This window comes from Diprion similis, chromosome 10, assembly GCF_021155765.1.
Source record: "Diprion similis isolate iyDipSimi1 chromosome 10, iyDipSimi1.1, whole genome shotgun sequence".
Lineage (NCBI taxonomy): Eukaryota > Metazoa > Arthropoda > Insecta > Hymenoptera > Diprionidae > Diprion > Diprion similis.
The window spans coordinates 7981456-8002500 of record NC_060114.1 but is presented as its reverse complement, the minus strand read 5'-3'; the positions used below and the strand labels follow the sequence as shown (position 1 = coordinate 8002500).

The window sequence follows — 21045 nt, the reverse complement described above, 5'->3', positions numbered from 1 at the left end:
AGTATATATATATATATATACGTAAATAAAAAGTGAAGGAAGACATAATAGTGAGAGGTAGACGTATATATATATATACACATATAATAAATCACACGACGTGTACATTTATGTAACGATTAAACGCGTGTATACGCCTATACCTATATCTATCAATCTAGCCAACCTTCGTTTCGGTATTAGAGACGTATAAGAAAAAAAATTTAAAAAAATTTTACGAGTAGTCTTGAAGACGACGACGGTAAATTCGAAAATAAAAGAAAAGTAACCAAGAATATATAAAAAAAAAATTCCGTGCGAAAGACGATTCACGAAACTCTTTCCGCTCGCGTAATCAACGCGTCTGATAAATAGACGTCTTTATCCACAACACCCTCTCGAATTGTTTGGTTATAATTTATTCTATCTACCTATCCTATACACATATACAAGCATACCTTTGTGTGTGCATTGTACATATTATAAAATATCGAATACACAATATATATATATATTTACCCAAATATATGTACATTTAAATAGTATAAGCTGTATATCAATTCACTACTTGCATAACATGTGGAAATAAGCAGCTTCATTAGTAATAATATTTGGGAATTGGGGAGTGCCGGGGGACTCACCAACTCCTAAATATTAATAATGATTCACCGTTTCTACTAAATTTCAGACAACGTAAGCAGCTTCGTTTTACCTACGTCGTAATACGTATATATATATATATATTAATATTAATATATGTACACTGTACGTTATAATCATCCGCGATCACTTTCGTTATTACTTGGATATTGAATGTATGTTTGAACGGATATACCTTTGTGTATATGTTTATAGGTATTACTCACCTACTAATACGTATACGCGTGGTAATCAAATTTTCAATTTTCCTGCATCTCTGTTTTCTCGCTATTTTACATGTACCTACATTAAATATAATATTGTAAATCTACGTATACGATAAAAAATAAATTTTTAATGCGTAACTGTGTTACATTGAATAACAAATATCTATATTATATATATACAATATATATATATATATATGGGGTGAAGTCACGGATTTATATTCGTCTCGTGTCATCAGATCTTTGGATAAATTTTTTTTTCGCATTCATTCCACTTTGTTTATTTTCAATAAAAAATATCAAAAGATAAAAACATTTTTCACATTTTTTTTTTAAAATGTGCTAAATATCAAAATTTTCCAAGACACGATTTATTCTTCTACCCCCCCCCCCCCCCCCCCCCCCCCTCTTCTGTGAAGACCATTAGACTTTGATTTTTTGATTTTTTATTTTGGATACTAGGAAAAAAAAATAATTTTTTTTTTTTAATATGATGCAGCCGCAGCCCACTTTGTAATTATAATAGATATTACTTATTTTTCACCCAGATTCTGTGGTACAAGTTACAGAATTTAAAAAATAGTGCTTTTTTAGTTATCCCCTTTTTACACAAAACGATCGTCGCGCCACCTAAAAAAAATTAGGCTTCTTTTGAAGTGGAATCAATGCGAGAAAAATTTTTTATCTAAAAGGATCTGATGGCACGAGGGAAACGATTCCTAGATTTCACTTGGAACGCCCCATACGTATATAATATATCTCGTATAACGTTATGTGATTTTTTCAAGTGATAAGTAATGAATGATTGGACACATATAATATATGTTTAACATGTATAATACGTTTCGCGGCCTTGTTTAAAAACCGTATAAACGCAAGGATACATTATGTATAAAATATATGTAAAGTTTTTCAACTGAAAAAAAATAATTAGGTGTGATAGTTTATGATGTGCATAAAAATACCTAACTTCCAGAAACTTTTGCGAATTTTAGTATATAAAGAGAAGTAAACGAATGAAGAAGACAAAAAAACAAAATTCACATTCAAGACAAGCCCCACTAGCGATTATCATAGTTATCTATTGATTTACTACGTGATAAAATGTATATATCTTGTATGAGTATGTATACATATATTAGAGGAGTCTTTGAAAAGGTCGTTTTTGACTTTTGACCACCTTGTCCCCCGAATCGGCTCCAAGTAATTAAAAAATAATTCCCTTATTTTTTTTACAATGTAACTCGGCTCTAACTCGTGCCCTCGAGAGGGTGTATTTCCCCATTCAACCCTTTCTGAGGCACATGAAATCCACAACAGACTTACAAAAAATTTTTTATGAGGTGGTTTTTTAGGTCTTCGATTACCACTATGAACTCGAAATTTGAAAATTTGAAATGGCGGATTCAATATGGTGGACCAAAAACCCAAAAGCTGCTTGATATTGCCATATTGGATCCACCATTCTTAATTTTGTAATTTCGAGTTCAGATTCGTGAGCAGCGAGTTCGAAATCCTCCGAGTACCGAGTTTTTGGATTTCGCTCCACCATATTGGATCCGCCACTTTTGAATTTTCAAATGTTGAGTTCAAATTCGTAATCAGCGATCCAAGAAACCCCCTTATACCAAATTTCATCGAAATCCGTTCAGTAGATTCGATGTGTCCCTGAAAGGGTTGAATAAAATCCACCCTCTTTGGGACTCTGGTTAAAGTTGAGATAAAAATCTGAAAAAATTAGGGAGTTATCTTTGAATTATCTAACGCCGATTTGGGGATGAGCTGGTCGAAATTCGGAAATGACCTTATTAAGGACCACCCTAGACTATGTATATTAGGGGATGTTAAATTAAAAAAAAAGTCGAATTTCCTTGGGGCACACGGCTTTAATGTTGACAACTTTCAACTATAAAAAATATTAATTTCTGTTTCAATGTGGGTTTTTCTCATAAAAATCAAACAAAAAATTGGGAATTTTATTTTTTTCGAGGATCGTTTCTTACCGTTTCTTACCAACGAGTTTGAAATTAACATCTTTTAGCTTCGATAAATATTTTCTCACAATAAAGAGATGACAATATACGTTTAAATGATTTTTGGAACCCCTAAATCTTCCGCCACAGCCCTCAGTTTTTTTGACACATTTGTTTCAAGCTAAATCTAACATTTAAGCCAAGGCCACCAAGGAAATTCGAAAATTTTTCCTAATTTGACACACCCTAATATATATACATAATATGTATACATATTTGTGTACGCATAACGGATGTATTATGCAATTATACCTATGCTATACGTATATTATATATATGTAATCATAAATAGTATGCAATATAATAATACCTAATATCTATTATATCTACGTTTTTACGATTGAATATCCATGTAACATCTACTATATATGTATATAATTGTACGAAAAATTTCCTATCTCATTCATGTACCGGGTGTCCTATATTAAAAAAACGTATTAGGATATTTCGCAAAATACGTGATTTTGGAAAAAATATTAAATTCGCTTATGTTTAAGCAGAAATATTTTTTTCTACCCTCTCGTAATTGAAATTTGTAATCGAAACAGTCAAACATTGTTAAATTTCAACATTTCAACTCTTCTCGAATCAGTAAATATTACGTCACGGTTTTCTAGCATAAGGTTTGATTTTTCGAATTTCGTATTTTTGGGAGTTTTCCCGAAATTCTTCAATTTTCATCCGAACAATTTATTTACGTCTCGCTTAAAACCGAACTATTTCAATGGGTGATTCGAAATGGGGCGCCTTGATTGTACAAATGTATGTACATAATATATTTAATAGCTATTAAAGTGCCTGTATAATATAAATGTTTAGATCCATGCGTGAGACTGCAGAGAATAAATTTGAATTGAATGAAAAAAAAAAAAAAGAAAAAATCGTATAAAAGAAATACGGAATTCAATAAACCTTCAGTACCGTATAAACCATAATTGGTAATCAGTATATAATTGAAAGAATATTGCAGTCGATGTTCCGTATATATCTATGTAATGTATTGCATTGAACTATGAAACATGGAGAGACGTAACAACGTAGATTTTAAACTTATAAGTATTTGTCTTAGGTAAACATAACTATCCTTTTCACGAAAAATGACTTCCCCCCATAACTTTATCGATAAAGTCATTAAATTCTCAAAGTTTCTGTTCAATTTTAGTTGCGCACATGCGCATATAATTGTAAATGTACACACAACGGATATTGCATGTAATTTGTACGCTATTCCAGACGACCAACGCAAAGACGTCCAAAAAAGACTCCGTATTTTGTAGTCTTCTTTTTAAAGACATCCGATAGTGAGTCGTTTTATTTCTAAACGTCTGACCTTTAGGCGTTGTTCTCAGTCATTTTTTCGTTAGGCGTCTCTTAGACGTAATTTAGGCGTCTGTCATCGAGACAAAAATACGTATGGATGAGACGCTTAAGACGTTTAAAGTACGTCCAAAATTAGACACTTTTCAGACGTTGAAATACAGCCATAACCAAAAAATCGAGACACAACGCCTAAAACACGTTGATTAGGCAGCAAACGTCCCTGTAACTATTACTGAATACGTCCTATATAATTATAAACGCTAGAGAAATAATAATTTTTTGCAATTATGTGCAATATAAGAAGGTGAAAAAAAAAACAGAAACTGCGAATCTGAAAATTTGGCAGGATGCCCTTAAATAGGCATAAACCACCCGTCCTATTATGAAAGCGGATCATATAGAATTATTACTATCTATTGTAGAATACATGAACATGTTGCGATGACAGTCTATAGTTGTTTGTATGCCTATGTATGTTGTGTCATATAGATTTGAGAGGAAAAAAAAACCATTTTTGTATATCTTTGACTTAATAATGTATTTTAATTTTTTGCTACTGGCTTTACATCTTGTCTTTTTATAATCCTTCTTGTTTTCATTAATTACCAATTTATCATTAGCTAAAATATCCATGACGTACATATGCATGATACATCGGTATAACGTATTATGATGATCACGATTACGAGCGTTTAATTTGCTTGATGCGAATTAAAGAAGAAAGTTAGTTGATTACCATCCTCCTTATATTATGCCGCATATTGTGTATGTGCTGCAGCGTACAAATACCCACACCATATGATCGATGTTAACCATAGGAATACCAATAAAAATTGAAAAAAAAACTACCACAGTATACTTATACATATATATTATATAAAAAGAAGGAATAAAATTTGAAAGTATATTGTACAAGTAATACATATGTGTACGTATGTATACATTTTAAATAACGTTATTCTATTTTATAAAAAAAAAAAAAAAATATATATATATTGATAATGACTTGTAAAGCAGGAAAAGAAAATGCTTAAAGAAAGATACATGAACAGAGTTATGAAATGTGATATATAGAGAATAAGAAATGTAACATCGACAGTGCAATGCATGTATGATGACGTATGTATAATACATATGTGTAATATAATGTATTCTGAAAAGAATAAAAAAATTAGTAATATATAAACGTGCGTGTCGTGAAAAAAAATTAAAAAATTAAATGAAGTACAAAACTTCGTTGAATATACGCGGGTTAATCGTGTTCTTTCTTTCCGTTGCTTGTTACCTCGGTAAAAACGTAATCGGAAATTTGGTGAAACTGTGTGTTTAAACCTTTAGTGGCGCCATCTTACAGATAATTTTTAAAGCGCGGCAGTAACGGTTGGTAACGTAGAACAAGTCAACGGTGCACTGCAGAAATTGCCGCGAATACTGGCAGCCCGCAAATGAATTTGTGCAGTACTTGACGTTTTGTTGAACAGATAGCGCCACCGATTCGTTGTTGCAGGACAACTCACAAACTGTCAAGTAATTGCGGGATTACTGTTTGCGTTTGAAAGGCCGAAAATGTGAAAACCTGTAATTTGTAGTAGTCCAGGGAGAATAAAACGTTGTGTTGACGTCGCGGTGAAACGGCGCAAACACACCGTCAGCATTTTTCGTCGAGCACATTAATTGACCCCAAAAATCATTCTCAGTTTATCCTGGGCCCGCCATGCTTGGGGATGGTAGCGAGAATGAAAATTCTCAGTCTTGTACTGCACCGGATCCTCGTCTTGAGGTATAATTTCCACATTCAGTTGAAAGTATTAGGAAACGGTTTCTCAAAACTCTTCTTTGTATCAGGAGTATAAAACCGGTTCACCTCCCTCTGCAAAACCGATTCATGGGATGAAAAAAAGACGTAGACGTGTAATTGATACTGGATGCGATTTGTCAGCGGCTAAACAGAGGGTCTTGAGGGAAGAATTCAGGAGATATTTCGTCGGTACGGTTGTCAAGCCGGATTTACCGAGAATTGATATAGACTTAAAGGGGGACAGAGAAGTGAACAGATATTACTACTATATACGAAACGGTGTCGACGCCATACACGTCGCTCCTCTGGAGAGAAAAATACTGGACAATATATCGTTACTAGTGCCAAAGACACTTTGGGGATACGAGGTGCGGGATAAGTTGCTCAAGGAAATCAAGGACGATTTTCTTGTAGCTGTAAAGAGATCGATCGTCGAATTTGTTCTCAAGGATTTTCCTGATCGACAAGGATCCCAGGATGAAAAGGTTTGATTGAAAAACAATTTGTTGTTTACCGATATTTCATTTGTAATTTTTATTTTAGACACAAATTGAGATGCCGGAAAATTACATTAAACAGTACCACAAACGCAAATTGGTCATCGAAAGAGATTTGTACCTGATACATACTTGCGTTCGCCAAATGCTCGAGGTCTGGATTCACTGTTACGTGTAAGTCTCCTCCAGTCACTGCAACAACTTACCAAAATCTATCGATTTATCGACTTTCTCACCTGCAGAAACTTTCACTTGATCGATATCAGTGTGATCGAGGGGCAGCAAAAGAGCTGGGACTTGATCGCTTTCCAAACGTTGCTAATGCAGCAAATAGAGAGGTCCAGAGATTACCTAAAGTACTGTTGGTTTAGCGATATTCAAAATATATTTCTGATGGTACGTGAATTTCAGTATTGATCAAATTAGTCAAAGTATCATCATAGTGTATTTAAGTGTGAATTTTACTTTCATGTGACCCTGAAGAATGACAGAAAGCAAATCGTGCCAAGTCCGCTCCAGGAGAAGAGGTTCAAAAGGTTCTACGACTGCGTTTATAAATTCATGGAATCCCAACTGCTGGCTATCTGCAAACAGACGATGACCCAGTACATGAATTACATTTTTGGAATTGGTGTAGGTGCCATAAATCCGGATATATCTTCATCTAGAAAATGTCTTAATTAAGTTTTTCACGCATGCATTGCAGTATCGAAATCCAGGTTTTGTTTTGCGGGTGACAATCAAGAACAGAGAATGTGTGCTTGATCCACCTTGCAAGTACTTCGTCGAGGTCCTTTCAAGCTTGCTGGACGCAATGCTGCAGGCAGTGACAGGCTTTCCGCGACTGGAAACACAGCTGTACCTGGACTGGAGTGGACCGCCAGCCTTCCTGAAGGTTCGGGGTTAAGTTTTTCCAGGTGGTAAATCACGAAATTAACGGATGTGTTAACGGTGTTTGTCACCTTTGCAGCCAAAAGTATCACCCGTGCAAGTTGCCGTCTACAAGAAGCAAATTTCAGCCCTGATCGAGGAGCAGCTATTCGAGCCTCGGGCGAGATTGGCGGACTTTAAAAAGTGCGGCACTTGCTCCACCTTGACGAGGTTTCTCAGTTTGTAATAAGCCTCTCGGTTCTCAGGTACGAGCACCTCTTCAACGACGAGGAATCAGAGCAGGTTAATGCCTTTCTTCACGATGAAACAAAAACCTTCGCTGATTACGCTGAGCTGATAGCAAAGTACCACAAGCTGGCGATCAACATCACGGCTGCCAATGAGCCGACGATATTCATGGGGCTTTTTGAAGTCTCGCGAAAGGACTGCCTGGACGTCATAATCGGAAACGTGAATGCGTTCAAGAACGCACTGATAAACCGGATGGTCAGGGACTACCAGGCTATTTGTACATCGTGAGTAGAGGCAAGGTGGTAAACTGAACTCTTGCCAATTTGATTTTGGGCTCTAGAGTGAACCAGGAGCAGCAGGCGATTGCGGATCGAGGGCTGAGCCAGCCGGTCAACACAGCCGCTCTGATGGAATTGAAAGAATTTATGCTCAGGGCTGAAGAAGTCACGATAGTTCAGGTGGAGGCCAAGCTGCATGAAATAATCGAGTACATATTGTTTCTATCGGATTATTGGATCCTCACCAATGATGAAATACAAAATAACAACAAGACGTTTCATTGGTACCACAAGATGCCAATTATATTCGAAGATCACAAGACTATGGTAGAGTTGAAAATCGCAGAGTTCCAGGAGGCTTTGAAGGGTGAGTGATCACCGCTGCCTTCGGTTTTGGTCTCCGGTTAAAATGCCTTTTTTTTACAGCTCGGTATCAGAAATTCACTGATGAACTGGCACAGTATGCCAAACAGGCTGAAGAGCTGCAATACTGGAGTGATATAGAGAACATTCACCGTTATCAGAAGAAAGCGCAGAATCTAGAGAACAAGCTAATTGCGGCAATGGAGAAGATAGACCGATTTAACGAGGAGGAGGTGTCATTCGGTTGGGAAACGACGCAGTACCCAGAACGGAAGAAAATAGTGGACCGAATGACGCCGTTCAAGAAGCTCTTTGACAGCGGATGCGAGTTTCTTACCAAGTACGAACGATGGATGAATGCTATGATTGGCTCTTACCAACCCGAAGAAATAGACAGCGATGTAGGCATAGCGTACAGGACGATATACAAGCTGGAGAAGAGTTTCCCCGAACCTGGACCAAAGAAATTGGCAATGGCAGTTCACAAAATGATCGACGAGTTCAAGGAGCATATGCCGGTCATTATGACCCTTGGAAATCCAGGGATTAAGGCTCGCCACTGGGAGCAGATTTCCGAGATCGTTGGAGTCCCGATAAAAGTTGACTCTGAACTTACCCTGGGAAAGGTCCTCGAGATGGGGCTTGACAATTACATAGTACGGTTTGAGAGCATTTCCGAAGCGGCGTCTAAAGAAAATACACTTGAAAAAAATTTGGAGAAAATGCAGAAAGACTGGGTGGACATGAGCTTTACGGTCAATCCGTACAAGGATTCTGGTACCTTTGTCATCGCTGGTGTCGACGAGATTCAGCTGATGCTCGACGATCACATCACACGGACGATAACCATGAAGAACTCTGCGTATATAAAACCTTTCGAGTCTAAAATCCTGTGAGTTTATGGGAGAAACGTCGACAGATAAGCAAAACAACGTGATTTCAATCCCATTCAATGATTTCAGACGTTGGGAAGGCAAACTGCACCTCCTTCAGGACATACTTGACCAGTGGCTGAAAGTACAGGCTACGTGGATGTACTTGGAACCGATTTTCTCCTCTCCAGATATTCAGCAGCAGATGCCGGAGGAAGGGCGAAGGTTCAGCGCGGTGGACAAAACGTGGCGGGACATAATGAAGACCGTATACTCCGATTCGCGGGTTTTGTCTGTTCTAGAAATTGATAAGATGCTTGAGAGACTTCGGAAGAGCTTTGGGCTTCTGGAATTGATCCAAAAAGGACTCAACGAGTACCTGGAAAAAAAGAGGCTCTACTTTCCGAGGTTCTTCTTCCTCTCAAACGACGAGCTCCTCGAAATACTATCAGAGACGAAAGATCCAACTCGGTGAGGTCCCTCAATTAACTGTAGATAAAGTAGTTTGCAAGTATTTACTTCAACGTCATCCTTCGTCTTTTCAGCGTTCAACCTCATTTGAAAAAGTGCTTCGAGGGAATAGCGAAGCTTGCCTTCAACTCAGACCTCGAAGTCGGTAAGATGAAGTCCGCCGAAGGAGAGGAAGTTGATTTGATCGACATTATTTCGACCGCGGCTGCCAGGGGTCAGGTAGAAAAGTGGCTTTTGGAACTGGAAGGAGACATGCGTAGAAGCGTCAGGCAGATGGTGATTTTAGCGATCGATGCATATCCGATAAAAGAACGCTCAACATGGGTCCTCGAGTGGCCTGGACAGACGGTTCTCTGCGTAGGTTCGATGTACTGGACAGTTCAAATTGAGGAAGCAATGCCACTCGGGGTGCCAGGACTGAAGAATTACTTGGACCTTTGTAACACTCAGTTGAACGAGATAATATTATTGGTCAGAGGAAAGCTATCTACGCAAAATCGAATCACTCTTGGTCAGTGTGCAAGGTATTGAATCTTCCCTCGATCTTCACGTGCTCATTGCAGGTTTTCTTTTGCCCCAGGTGCCCTCGTCACTCTCGACGTCCATGCCAGAGACGTACTAGTAGGACTGTGGCAGGACCAGGTCATCGTTAATAGTGACTTCAAGTGGCTCTGCCAGTTGAGATACTATTGGCAGGTGATTTCCGACGGCCATTAGTACGTAGTTGAAACACTGGCTAGATCGGGGACTAATTCGCCAGGACTAATTCGCCCTTGATATCCAGGCCACGACTGAACTCGAAGAGGAAAATCTCTGTGTCTACATGATCAACTCTTCTCTTCATTACGGTTACGAGTACCTTGGCAATTCACCGCGGCTCGTCATAACCCCGTTAACCGATCGTTGCTACCGAACTCTCTTCGGGGCCCTGAGTCTTCACCTGGGTGGAGCTCCGGAAGGCCCAGCAGGCACAGGAAAAACTGAGACGACGAAGGACCTGGCGAAGGCAATTGCAAAGCAGTGCGTTGTCTTCAACTGCTCGGACGGTCTGGACTATATCGCTTTGGGCAAGTTCTTCAAGGGCCTGGCATCGTGTGGAGCCTGGTCATGCTTTGACGAATTCAACCGGATCGATCTTGAAGTTCTATCTGTGGTTGCACAGCAGATACTAACCATTCAGAGGGGGATAAACTCTGGAGCGTCGAAGTTGCTCTTTGAGGGTACGGAAATATGGCTGGATCCTACCTGCGCCGTTTTCATCACCATGAACCCTGGGTACGCCGGGAGGTCGGAGTTACCGGACAACTTGAAGGCGCTCTTTAGATCCGTCGCCATGATGGTGCCCGATTACGCCCTGATATCGGAGAACACACTCTACTCTTACGGTTTCTATAACGGGCGTCCACTGGCAGTGAAAATCGTGACTGCGTACAAGCTGTGCTCGGAACAACTCAGCAGTCAGTGTCACTACGACTACGGGATGCGAGCGGTAAAGTCCGTCTTGGTCGCAGCTGGGAACCTGAAGCTCAAGTACCCGGACGAATCTGAGGACATTTTGATGTTGCGCAGTATAAAGGACGTCAACTTGCCAAAGTTTCTGAGCCACGACTTACCTCTCTTCCAAGGCATCGCCTCCGACCTTTTCCCCGGGGTTGAACTGCCGGAACCCGATTACACCCACATAAACAGCTGCACGCGAGAAGCATGTCTCGCGGCGAATCTACAGTGCACGGATTTCTTTCTCGAGAAAGTACAGCAGATATTTGAGATGATGATAGTCAGACACGGTTTCATGATCGTCGGTCTTCCCTTCGGCGGTAAAACGTCGGCGTACAGGATGCTCGCCGAGTGTTTGGCTCGCCTTGAGGAACAGAATCTAATGGAAGAGCACCGAGTCGAGATTACGGTGATCAATCCGAAGTCGATAACAATGGGCCAGTTGTACGGACAGTTTGATCCAGCCTCCCACGAATGGAGCGACGGCGTTCTTGCCGTCAGCTACAGAGCCTTTGCCGTCTCGCAAAATGAAAACCGAAAATGGCTGATTTTTGACGGACCCGTCGATGCAATCTGGATCGAAAACATGAACACAGTGTTGGATGACAATAAGAAACTCTGCCTCATGTCTGGTGAAATAATCCAGCTCGCACCGACCACCAATTTAATATTTGAGCCCATGGACTTGGAGGTTGATAAATATACTTCAAGTACTCTTGGGATAGTTTAAGACTTGCTTTTGCTTCAAGGTCGCTTCTCCGGCCACCGTGTCTCGCTGTGGTATGATTTACATGGAGCCTGTGAGTCTGGGCTGGACGCCACTTCTGATATCTTGGATGAACACACTGCCCAGCACCCTGAGCGAACATATTAAAATCCAGCTGAAAGAAATGTTCATGAGATTTTGTTCAATATTGTTACATTTGATTCGGCGTTGCGGAGTAAAAGTGAGTCACATTCGTTAACAGAATTGATGTAAAACTGTTGTAATTGACTTTTTTTATTCCAAGGAAATGATCCCGATGCCAGATTCAAACCTAGTTCGCTCAGTGATGCATCTATGCGATTGTTTCATGGACGATTTCAAAAATCCTAGGTACATCGAGAGCATATCCGATCTGGAAATGAGGGCGCAGATAGAGGCAGGCAACTTAAGTTTTTGAAATACTACGAAGAGTTCTTTCAATAATATTCCACATTATTTTTTGACCAGGGATCGTTCTTCTTCTCCTGCGTTTGGGCATTAGGTGGAACGCTGATGGCGACGTATCGAGAGTGGTTCAACGATCTTTTCCGCGGTCTGATGCAGAGGGAATTTCCAGAGGAGCTGATCGCACAATTTGGGCTTCCGGAAGACACAACTGGTCCTAAAAAGCCTTACGTTTGTCCAATACCATCAGGCGGGCTGGTTTTCGACTACAACTACATAAAGGAGGGTAAAGGTCATTGGAAACTCTGGTCTGAGAACTTGTCCGATGTTCCACCGATTCCACGAGACATACCGGTCAACCAGATAATCGTGCCGACCGTTGAGACGATCCGATACATGGAGCTCTTCAGGAAATTGGTTTCGCATCAGAAGCCCGTCCTCTTGGTGGGACCAACGGGGACTGGCAAGTCGGTCTACATAATGGAATTCCTCCTCAAGATAAACGATGCCAAGGTGTATAAGCCCCTTTTCATAAACTTCTCGGCCCAGACGACGGCCAATCAAACCCAGGACATAATAATGAGCAAGCTGGACAAGCGGAGGAAAGGAGTGTACGGGGCACCGCCAGGAAAATTCTGGGTCATCTTTGTCGACGATGTATCGATGCCCCTGAAAGAGGAATATGGCGCTCAACCGCCGATCGAACTTCTCCGGCAGTGGCTCGACCACCAGCAGTGGTTCGACCGACGGGAAATCGTCCCCATAAAGCTGGTCGACGTTCAGATAATGTGCGCGATGGGTCCACCGACTGGAGGAAAAGACGTCACACCCAGATTCAAGCGGCATTTTTTCACCTTGAGCATATCCGAGTTCCAAGATGACGTCATGGTGATGATATTCACCAACATCATGCTCTGGCACATTGACGCCCAAGGCTTTGGTCCGGAATTCAAATCCTGTGCGGATCAGGTGGTCCTTGGCACCCTCGATATATACAAGGAGAGTCTCACCAACTTGTTGCCTACCCCGGCAAAATCACATTATCTGTTCAACTTGCGTGATTTTTCCCGAGTCATTCAGGGCGTTCTTTTGTCGACTCCGGAATCCATGCCAAATCCGGTGAGTTAATTTACGATCTGTCAGTAGCGTACCAGATACTTACTTCATTTTTCTTGTAAGCTTAAAATGAAACGGCAATGGGTACACGAAGTGCTGCGTGTCTACGGCGACCGGCTCGTAGACGAAGGAGACATCGGCTGGCTGGTTGGCCAGCTTCGAAAGACGATGGATCAGCGAATGGATGAGGATATGGACATGATGTTTCAGGACTTCACGGGGAATCCCGAAATCAAGGTAAAAAGGACCTTCACGTTCTGAGATAAGAATGATAGTTAAATTACTGGTTCTCGTGCTCAGGTTGAGGATCATCATTTGCGAAATTTGGTGTACTGCGACTTCCACGATCCTCTGGCAGAGAAGAAGATGTATGTCGAAGTCAAGGCGCTTGACACGCTTGCTGAAATTGTTGAGGAGTATCTAGCCGAGTACAACTCGATGACGAAGAAGCCCATGAACTTGGTTCTCTTCAGGTATGTTATTAGGAATAATGGTAGGTCGACTAGTCTGTCAAACCAAACCTTTGCAGGTTCGCAGTCGAGCATCTATCCAAGATCTGTCGCATAATAAAGCAGCCCCGAAGCCATGCGCTTCTCGTAGGCGTTGGAGGCTCGGGTCGACAATCGTTGACACGTTTAGCTGCCCACATATCTGAGTACGATATATTCCAAGTCGAGATATCGAAGCAGTACGGGGTGTACGAGTGGCACGAGGACGTCAAGATAGTCCTCCGCAAGAGCGCTGCGACAGACTTGCACGCTGCATTTCTTTTCACCGACAGTCAAATAAAGGAAGAGTCCTTCCTTGAGGACATTAGCAACCTGCTGAATACCGGTGAAGTTCCAAACTTATTCGCTGCGGACGAGAAGGCGGAGATTTGCGAGAAGATGCGTCAGATCGACAGACAGAGAGACAAGACGCTCCAAACGGACGGCAGTCCGGTTGCTCTTTTCAATTTCTTTGTTCAAATTGTTCGCGAACAGTTGCACATAATTGTCGCCATGTCACCCATCGGTGATGGCTTCCGGAATAGGATTCGCAAATTCCCTGCTCTCGTGAATTGCTGCACAATTGACTGGCTTCAACCATGGCCTGAAGATGCTCTTGTTGCTGTTGCTACCAAGTTTCTTGAGAAGATAAAACTGTCTTCTAAAGAGAGACTCGCTTGCATCGAGATGTGCCAGGTCTTCCACACTTCGACTCAACAGCTTTCTAAGGAATTCCTTTCTCAAGCTCGCAGGTGGAATTACGTCACACCTACGTCTTACCTCGAACTGATTAACACTTTCAAAAACTTACTCGCAAAAAAGAGGCAGGAGGTCATTGACGGAAAGAAGAGGTACGAAGCGGGTCTCGGAAAATTGGACAACACTCACAAGCAGGTTGGCAAAATGCAAGAAACTTTAATGGCGCTTCAACCGAAGCTTTTGGTCGCTGCAAAGGAGGTTGAAAAGATGCTTGAAAGCGTTCAGAAAGAGAGCGCTGAGGCATCTGCAGTTGAGGCCATTGTCAAGAAAGATGAAGAGGCTGCGATGGTGAGAAAAAAGTTCCACTTCAACTCAAGCTGATCGGAGTTCATCATTCCTTAATGCAACTAATGCTCGTCCCGAATTTCAGGTTGTAGCTGGAGAGGCTGAAGCGATTCGCGCAGACTGCAACGCGGATCTAGAACTGGCGATGCCGATATTGAATGCAGCGAACGCAGCGTTGAACACACTGACTCCTCCAGATATCGTTATAGTTAAAACGATGAAAAATCCACCGGCAGGTGTCAAGCTCGTAATGGAGGCAGTGTGCATATTAAAGGTAAGGAGATCACCTTACGTGGTGTGGAAGAGACGAAGTAATTGTTGGGTTATGTTCTTTTCCAGGGTCTGAAGCCCGAAAGGGTGACGACAGACGGTATCCACCAGGTGGACGACTACTGGAAACCGTCACTGCGAATCCTAGGGGATATAAAATTCCTGGACTCATTGCAGCAGTTTGACAAAGACAACATACCCGAAAAAATAATGACGAAGATCCGAACCTCAATCCTCACAAATCCGAACTTTGACCCCGACAAGATAAAGAATGCCTCGACGGCCTGCGAGGGTCTGTGCAAGTGGGTTTACGCCCTGTCGGAATACGACAAAGTAGCAAAGGTCATTGCACCAAAAAAGAAGGCTCTGGCGAAGGCCGAAGCTTTGTTCGCTGAGGCGATGGCGGAGCTCGACGTCAAGCGAGCGCAGCTCAAACAGGTCCAGGATAGAGTTGCCGCTTTGGAACGCCTTCTTGCTGAGCGGAAGAAGAGCTACCAGAATATGATGGACGTGGTGAACGACTGCGAGATGAAGTTAATCAGAGCCAAGGAGCTGATTGGTGGACTGGGTGGCGAGTACACGCGGTGGTCAGATACGGCAACAGCGCTTGGACAGCGCTATTTCCGGCTTACCGGCGATGTCCTTATCGCGGCAGGCATCGTTGCTTACCTCGGTGTTTTCACGATGCAGTACCGTTCCAAGCAAGTCGAGTTCTGGGTCAAGTTTTGCACTGGCCTGAACGTCGTCTGTTCCCAGGACTACCAGCTGACTCAGGTTCTCGGAGACCCCGTGCAAATCAGATCCTGGGCCATTTTTGGCCTGCCAAGCGATCTCTTTTCCATCGATAACGCTATCATCGTCACCAACTCCAGGCGTTGGCCCCTCATGATCGACCCTCAGGGCCAGGCCAACAAGTGGGTCAAGAATACGGAGAAGGCCTCCAATATAAACGTCATTCGGCTCACCCAAAATGACTACATGCGTATCCTCGAAAGCGCTATTCAGTTTGGCCAGCCTGTACTGCTGGAAAACGTTGGCGAGGAACTCGACGCTGCTCTCGAACCACTGCTTCTGAAACAGACTTACAAAGCCGGCGGAACTCTTTGCATTAAACTCGGTGACTCGGTTGTCGAGTATAATGAAAAGTTCAGGTGAGGTTTTTGTCGGACTGAACTAATGGATTAGCTATTAATGGGACTCGATTTTTTCTCAGGCTTTACATCACGACTAAATTGAGAAATCCACATTATCTACCAGAAGTTGCGGTTAAGGTTACGCTCCTCAATTTCATGATAACGCCAATCGGCCTCGAGGATCAATTATTGGGAATTGTTGTCGCAAAGGAACGGCCTGATTTAGAGGCTGAAAAGAATCAGCTGATCGTCCAGGGTGCCGCAAATAAAAAGTAATCGACCATAGATTAGGTGGAATGAAATACAAGGTGATGAAAATCTTTCGAAAGAATGAATTACTCTTCGCAGAATGTTGAAGGACATCGAAGACAAGATTCTTCAAGTACTCTCATCGTCTGATGAAAATATTCTGGAGGACCAGACAGCTATCGGCGTTCTTAGCTCGTCAAAAATTCTTTCAGACGATATCCAAACCAAACAAGCAGCCACTGAGATCACCGAGAAGTCGATCGATGTTGCTAGACTTCAATACACCGGAATCGCTGTTTACTCCACCATCTTGTTCTTCACCATTGGTAATACGGTAATTTATTTGACCGTAATCGTCTGAATTTAAAAACTTTTCTTTGGTTTTTAGCCGTCCTGGCTAATATCGATCCAATGTATCAGTACTCATTAGTATGGTTTGTCAACCTATTCAAATCGACGATCGAAAACACGCCCCCAGTGGAAGATCTTGATCAGCGGTTAGCTGATCTGACTAAAAATTTTACGTATTCATTATACGTGAACATATGCCGCTCGCTATTCGAGAAGGACAAGCTGCTTTTCTCTCTTCTGCTGGTCATCAACCTTCTGAACAAGCAGGGTAAGATATCAAACGCTCACTGGATGTTCCTGCTAACAGGCGGTGTCGGCCTCGACAATCCTCATCCAAATCCTACAAACTGGCTACCAATAAAGTCGTGGGACGAACTCTGTCGCCTGAATGACGTGCCTGGATTCAGCGTGAGTTATTCGCGTTCGAAAACGGCTTTCGCTGATTACATATTGTCTTGTTTTTAGGGCATCAGAGACGCATTTGCATCAAACCTCGCAGCCTGGAAAATGATATTCGATCACAAGGAACCACACACTGAGAAAATGCCACCTCCGTTCGACAAGCTTACGTCGTTCGAGAGGATGTTGGTGGTCAGATGCATCCGAGCTGACAAAGTGGTGCCGGCTGTTCATCGCTTCGTTGAATGTAAGTGAAGTTGAAGATGACTAAGACGAATGGGACGAAAAACATCTTATCTTGGTTCATCGTTAATCAGCTGAAATGGGCAGGCAGTATGTGGAGCCTCCACCGTTCGACCTCATATCTTCTTACGCCGATTCGCACTGCTGCGTTCCCCTGATATTTGTTCTCACTCCTGGTGCCGATCCGACAGCAGTTTTACTCAAGTTCGCTGATGACCAAGGTTTTGGTGCCAACAGGCTCTTTTCTCTATCCCTTGGACAGGGGCAAGGGCCAATTGCCGTTCGACTGATTGACGAGGGGGTTAAAAACGGCACGTGGGTCGTACTTCAGAATTGTCACCTGGCCAAAAGCTGGATGAGCACCCTGGAAAAGGTCGATTTTTAATTTTGACATATTTGGGTGATGATACCTAAAACTTTATCAACTTCTATTCAGGTTTGTGAAAACCTCGTCCCGGAAACCGTTCATCCCGATTTTCGACTCTGGCTAACGAGCTACCCAGCTGATCACTTTCCGGTCAGCGTTCTTCAAAACGGTGTCAAGATGACGAATGAACCACCGAAGGGCTTGAGAGCCAACATAATTCGATCTTACCTCCAAGTGAGTCGAGAATTTCCTGCATATTGTCATCCATTGAACAATGATAATTTTTTTCAAGGATCCGATTTGCGATCCGGAATTTTTCGAGAAATCGAAACAAAAGGTTATTTTCAAAAAGCTGTTATTCGGGCTGTGCTTCTTTCACGCGATCGTTCAGGAGCGTCGCAAGTTCGGCCCGATCGGCTGGAACAATCCGTACGAGTTCAACGAAACCGATTTACGAATCAGCGTACTCCAGCTCAAAATCTTTCTTGATCAATACACCGACGTTCAATACGAGGCCCTAAAATACCTGACAGGTTTCCATTATTTTACCTTCTTCGTCAGACTCATCGGATCGTAAATAATCAGCATTGCTCTACAGGTGAGTGTAATTACGGCGGCCGAGTGACGGACGAGTGGGACCGGCGAACGCTGGTTACCATCCTGGCGAAATTCTACTGTCCATCCCTCGTAGAGAATGAAAAGCACCTTTTCGATCCAAGCGGCATTTACTACGTTCCGCAGGTCAGCGAGCACGCGGAGTTTCTTGAGTTCGTTAAGACTCTGCCTCTGATAACGGGACCGAGCGTTTTTGGCATGAACGAAAACGCGGACATCATAAAGGACCAGCAGGAAACGGACCTGATGTTATCCTCGGTGCTTCTTACCCAGGTGAATTCTCGCGCTCATAAAAGTGAAGACGAATTTTGGTCCAAACTTTGATTTCTCTTCTCTTGTTCTGCAGGACACCGCCACGAGCGAAGGAGACGGCGGAAGATCCCCAGATGATGTGGTCTTCGAAGTGGCGGCTGATATTCTTTCTAAGCTTCCGGATGACTTCGACCTCGTTAACGCCCTCGCAAAGTATCCAACCTCTTACGAACAAAGCATGAATACAGTGCTGGTTCAGGAGATGGGAAGGTTCAACAAGTTGCTACAGACCATAAGGAGCAGCCTTCAAAACATCCAGAAGGCCATAAAAGGTTGTCCAAATAGATGGTTTACTATTTAGAAACGTAGAAAGTAAGAGTATCAAACTGAAACTCTGTTTTCTAAGGTCTGGTTATCATGAACGCCGAGCTTGAGGAAGTCATGGCGTCAATAATAACTGGAAGGATACCTTTGGTATGGAAAGCCCGGTCTTACCCGTCCCTGAAACCACTTGGTAGCTACATAAACGACTTTTTGCGGCGGCTCACATTCTTGCAGGTGAATTTGAAGTCAGGTCTTATTTCCTGAGTACGAACTTTTAACTCTCTCTTCCTTGAAATAAGGAATGGTACATGGATGGTCCCCCCACATCCTTCTGGATATCCGGCTTCTACTTTACTCAAGCCTTCCTGACTGGCGCCCGGCAAAATTTTGCCAGGAAGTACTCGATTCCCATCGATCTATTGATCTACGACTTTATACCTCTGAAGGAAACCGCGTTTCCTACACCTCCTGAGGACGGTGTCTACGTTTACGGTCTTTTCCTCGACGGGGCAAGATTCAACTTGTCAACAATGATGCTTGACGAGTCATTGTCTAAAGTTCTTTACGACGAAGTTCCATTCGTGAGTTTATCCTTCGCGATTTTGTATCTGGAGATTGACCAATGAAATTGAAGTTTATTGCTAGATTAAAGAACGAATAATCAGATAGGAAGAATTAATGAAAATTAAATACGTTTCTCTGCAGTTATGGCTTGTCCCGATAACCAAATCGAAGATTAAAGAAAGGCCGACTTACACTTGCCCTGTGTATAAAACGAGCGAACGTCGTGGAGTTCTCTCGACTACGGGTCACTCGACGAACTTTGTTATCGCTATGTGGCTACCGACGAACCTTCCACAAGAACATTGGATAATCCGAGGCGTGGCAATGCTCTGTCAGCTTTCGCAGTAACAATTGTCGCGTGATGTCTATAAAAATTCGTGGCGTTAACACAACGCAATACTACCGTGTACATAATTTGGAGCGATAAGTTTTTTTTTTTCACGATTCGTAACAGTTGAATGGAAAAGTGCATGGAATCGATGGAACTTCTTTACGATTGCATCATTAATTCGAAAAAGTTGTATCTTTGATTTCAAAAATCTTTACAATAGTTGAAATGACATTAAGTTACTAGACTTCCAACTTGACTAAAAAAATTGAAACGATGTCAAAAATTATTGAAAGAGCCTAATTTCACTTGAAATATGACTTTACGTAAACGTGAAGTGAGTTCAAACAACGTTATAAGAATTTTGAATTGATTCATAGAAGCGGCTTTAAGTAAAATTGAAAGGCTGTACGTGACTCCAAGTGACTAGACACGTTTAAAATGACTTTATGACTTTTAGTAGCATCAACTGTTTCCAAAGTACTAAAAACGGATGACCACGAGTCAAAATAACTTCACTCGACTTGGAATCATGCAAAAGACCCATAACAACGGACCAATTGTAGCTGTACACCTGCAGACTCTGCTAAGTCTATTGAACGTTAAAATAAATCGCGTTTCTCTTTGCGGAGAAAAATCGCATAAAATTGACAAAACGGGATGACGATCATGCAGCGCATTTATAAAACCGGAGTCTTGATACAGTGGAAATTCTAAATCTAATGCAAAGAGATAAGGGCGAGGGGCGTTTACCCCTGAGGTCTCGACGCTGATGCTGGTTAAAGCAGCTAGTGTAGAGTCCACCCTCCACATTCTGCGCCCTTGTACCACACATATCGAAATCTCGCTCTGAACACACTCACACACTCCTCGGAGAGGAAGATAGGCGGTGGCGTTATTTGGCGTCCGGTTGCTCGCGCTCACTTCTGCAGCGTGCCAGGGGTGGGCGGGGGTGCCTAGGGTGCATCGGGCTCTAGGCAAGAGAAACCGGGCGGAGGGTTGCTGGCGGCACCCTGTCTACCCAGAGCGCGAATGCCGGAGGCTGGTCGCCTAGCA

At 42.5% G+C, this 21045-nt stretch overlaps 1 protein-coding gene across 1 annotated transcript; it reads left to right on the top strand.

Moving 5' to 3' along the window:
* Positions 1–9112: 9112 nt before the first annotated feature.
* LOC124411231 (dynein axonemal heavy chain 7-like) lies at positions 9113–20059 on the top strand. Its single transcript, XM_046890228.1, is given in 23 exon segments — positions 9113–9599; positions 9674–10110; positions 10180–10295; positions 10405–11787; positions 11846–12037; positions 12107–12238; positions 12310–13365; positions 13426–13859; positions 13892–14897; positions 14980–15168; positions 15234–16315; positions 16378–16569; positions 16646–16872; positions 16935–17305; positions 17363–17543; positions 17614–17912; positions 17976–18140; positions 18199–18439; positions 18505–18822; positions 18863–19105; positions 19180–19331; positions 19397–19678; positions 19803–20059. Coding segments are annotated over 23 exon segments (9348 nt in total). The 5' UTR covers positions 9113–9156; the 3' UTR covers positions 20010–20059.
* Positions 20060–21045: the final 986 nt, after the last annotated feature.